Below are 3,710 nucleotides of genomic sequence, written 5' to 3'. Positions count from 1 at the left end.
TAGTGATGGGTTTGATGTTGATAGGACTGAAAAATAAAGTAAAAATAAAATAAAATAAAATAAATCAGGAGGCGACGCGTGTTACCTAGTTTCGGGATTCTAAGCCTAAATCCTGATACTCTTTCTGTCTTTTCTTAACTTTTCATGCAATTAATATTTATCTTATTTTTCACCAAGTTTCACTTCACCTTCCCAGCCTCATCCGTCATTACCACAGTTAATTTTCTTTTTACATAAAAACGTTTTTCATTTGTGAAAGTTTACATTCATTGGTTTTAATCTTTCAAAAAAGCATAATCATTTTAGTCTATATATCAGTGTTTAAAGTGAAAAGGAGAACTACTTTCATTAGTGGCTACATTGTTACATCCTTAATTTTATTTTTCACATACACGTTTATAATGCAACATTGACATTGTATAATAAATATTGGTGGAAGTTTAGATTTAATTCATTGTAATCTCTTAATGAAAACAAAATAATTTTAACGTTATGTTACAGTAAAAAATTTTATTTATTAGTTTTAAAAAATGAGAAATAACCTAGTCTCATTTCTGCCTACGTCCTTAATCTTTTTCACATAAACGTTTATAATGCAACATTAACATTGTATAGTAAATTAGCAAAAAGAAATAATTATCTATGTACTAGCGAAAGTTTAAATTTATTCATTTTTATGTCTTAGTAAAATATAGTAATTTTAGCCTATAAATCATATTAAAAATTTAAAATTAGTCTTACAAATTAAAAAAAAATAATTATAATTCTGCATATTATAAAATAATAATAAAAATAAAACTAATAAAACTTACAAACATCATTTGAAAGAGGTAATGACCTTGTAACCTATTAGTACCATATTTCATTAAAGAGAATATGTCGCTAATATTTAAAAGGGTCAATTAATTAACATAATGTATAAATTTAAATAATTCAATTTTCCTATAAAAAAACCAAATTAAATAATTCTTTACACAAACGTGACAAACCACTACTATAACATACCAAAAAAAATAAAAAAAACATTCCAACAATTAGACAAAACATAATAGAACAGAGTTTTTCCCATGATAAGCAACATAGAACAAGGAAAGACACTATGAGTGTTATAAGCATTATTAGCATAACAAAAACACCAACAAAGCACAAATCAAACATAAAACAAACTTTCCTAACTTCACTGTTTGAATGTTTCTTCACCTACCAATTTCCACCAAAATGAAAATTAAGAAAAAAACAAAGAAAAAAGAAATCCATGTCAATGCCCCCATTTCCCACTTTCCTTAGAATGCACCACGTGGGCTTCTTTCCAATGACCACCATCACCCCTGCTCCAAACTCTATAAATAACACCCATCTCTCCCTTCCTCACTCCTCCACCCTCACAACTCACACTTCTCTTTCTCACAAACATTACTCTCTGTCTTCTTCTTCTTCTTTCTCTCATATTTTCTCAATCAAACTCTCCCCAGAAAAAGAAAAGAAAAAAAAAAAAATTCATCAAAGCAACACCATGTCTTCCTCCACTTTCCTAGCTCCAAACTCCACCATCTCTCATATAACTAAATCCCATAATACTACCATCATCAACTGCTCTCATTCAGTAGTGGAATTCCCACCTTGCTTCCACAAACAAGCTTCTTCTTCTCCTTTCTCTTCTTTCAAAAGAAAACAATTACTTCAATTGGACCAAAACAAAACACAGCATCATCATCATCTAAAACAAAAAGAAACATCCACCACTGCAGCAGCACCTCCCAACTGGAACATATTCCAGAGAGCAGCCGCTGCAGCTCTGGACAACATAGAGAAGAGCATCATAAGCAATCTGCTGGAAAAAACACACCCACTGCCCAAAACATCAGACCCGAATGTCCAAATTGCCGGCAACTTCGCCCCTGTATCAGAACACGCGCCGACACACGACCTTCAAGTCCTCGGCCGTATTCCTCCATCCATTAACGGTGTCTACGTTCGTAACGGCGCTAACCCTTTGTTCACCCCTGTCGCCGGGCACCACTTCTTTGACGGTGACGGTATGGTTCACGCTGTTAGTATTTGTAACGGAGAGGTCAGTTACTCGTGCCGATTTACTGAAACGGAACGGCTCCGTCAGGAGAAGGCAATCGGACGAGCCGTGTTTCCGAAAGCCATCGGCGAGCTGCACGGGCACTCTGGCATAGCTCGGCTTATGCTCTTCTATGCACGGGGGTTGTTTGGGTTGGTTGACCACAGCCGTGGGATAGGCGTGGCTAACGCTGGGTTGATCTACTTCAATGATAAGCTTCTGGCCATGTCGGAAGATGACCTGCCGTACCAAATCAAGATCACGTCAGACGGCGATCTCGAGACGATTGGACGGTATGATTTCGGCGGACAGTTGAAATCGTCGATGATCGCGCACCCAAAGCTCGACCCGGTGACACGTGAGCTGTTCGCGTTGAGCTATGATGTAATCCAGAAGCCGTACCTGAAGTACTTCCGGGTGTCGCCGGAGGGGGAGAAGTCGCCGGACGTGGAGATCCCATTGGAGCAGCCGACGATGATGCATGACTTTGCAATCACAGAGAACTTCGTGATCATTCCGGATCAGCAGGTGGTGTTCAAGATGCAGGAGATGGTGCGGGGTGGATCACCGGTGGTGTACGACAAGGAGAAAACATCAAGGTTCGGTGTGTTGCCCAAGTACGCGACGGGGCCGGAGATGATCAAGTGGGTGGAAGTGCCAGAGTGTTTTTGCTTCCATTTGTGGAATGCGTGGGAGGAGCCGGAGACAGGAGAGGTGGTGGTGATTGGTTCGTGCATGACTCCGGCGGACTCGGTGTTCAATGAATGTGATGAGAGTTTGAAGAGTTATCTGTCGGAGATCAGGCTTGATCCTTTGACAGGGAAGTCGACACGCCGGAAGATAATTTCTCCGGAGAACCAGTTGAACTTGGAAGCAGGGATGGTGAACAAGAACTTGCTGGGAAGGAAGACCAGGTATGCTTACTTGGCCATAGCAGAGCCATGGCCTAAGGTTTCAGGATTTGCCAAGGTGGATTTGGCTACTGGTGAAGTTCGGAAGTTCATGTACGGTGACGAGAGGTACGGCGGGGAGCCGTACTTTGTGCCCAAGGGAACTGGGGCGGGGAAGAGAGAGGATGATGGTTATGTGGTGACATTCATGCATGATGAGAAGACATCTGAATCTCAGCTTTTATTTGTCAATGCTAAGGATATGAGGCTCGAGGCTGCTGTCAAGCTTCCGTCGCGTGTTCCTTATGGTTTTCACGGGACTTTCATTAGTTCAGAAGATCTGAAGGCACAGGCGTAGTAGAAGATGACATACATGGGTTTATTAGTTAAGTTATTTGGGTTTTTTTTTTTTTATTTTGGGGGGAGAAATACCAGAGGGATGCTTGCCAGAGGTCCCCGGAGTCTCTCCTACAGGGTTTTTTCATTTTGTTCTGTTTTTTAGTTTATTCTTTGGTTGTTGATATACTTGTTAGAGAGTGTTGAGACCAGTTTTGTAGCTTTTGGGGGATGTAGATGAGGTATAGCCGAGCTCAGCTGGTCTGTTATGTTTATTCTGCTGATAATAAGCCCCCCCCTTTCCCTCTATCCACCTGTCCATCCACAGCATGTGCCGCTATCTCACTCGTCTCATGTCTTGTTTATCGGGAGGGATACCTTATCACTCTTGTAAATAATATTCATGTATTGTTACA

At 40.4% G+C, this 3,710-nt stretch overlaps 1 protein-coding gene across 1 annotated transcript; it reads left to right on the top strand.

Annotated features, from left to right (window-relative positions):
- The first annotated feature begins 1,252 nt into the window (after positions 1 to 1,252).
- Positions 1,253 to 3,710, top strand: LOC120267537 (9-cis-epoxycarotenoid dioxygenase NCED2, chloroplastic-like). The gene has a single exon (XM_039275216.1). The coding sequence runs from the start codon at positions 1,256 to 1,258 to the stop codon at positions 3,314 to 3,316; it is 2,061 nt and encodes a 686-aa protein (XP_039131150.1). The 5' UTR covers positions 1,253 to 1,255; the 3' UTR covers positions 3,317 to 3,710.

Source organism: Dioscorea cayenensis, chromosome 8 (genome assembly GCF_009730915.1).
Source record: "Dioscorea cayenensis subsp. rotundata cultivar TDr96_F1 chromosome 8, TDr96_F1_v2_PseudoChromosome.rev07_lg8_w22 25.fasta, whole genome shotgun sequence".
NCBI classification, from domain to species: Eukaryota; Viridiplantae; Streptophyta; class Magnoliopsida; order Dioscoreales; family Dioscoreaceae; genus Dioscorea; species Dioscorea cayenensis.
Note: the sequence above shows the minus strand (reverse complement) of the source record. Positions and strands in the feature narration are given on the sequence as shown.

What these genes read in the sequence shown, in the direction of transcription:
- LOC120267537 (XM_039275216.1), top strand. Translation starts at nt 1,256, where the DNA reads ATGTCAATGCCCCCATTTCCCACTTTCCTTAGAATGCACCACGTGGGC.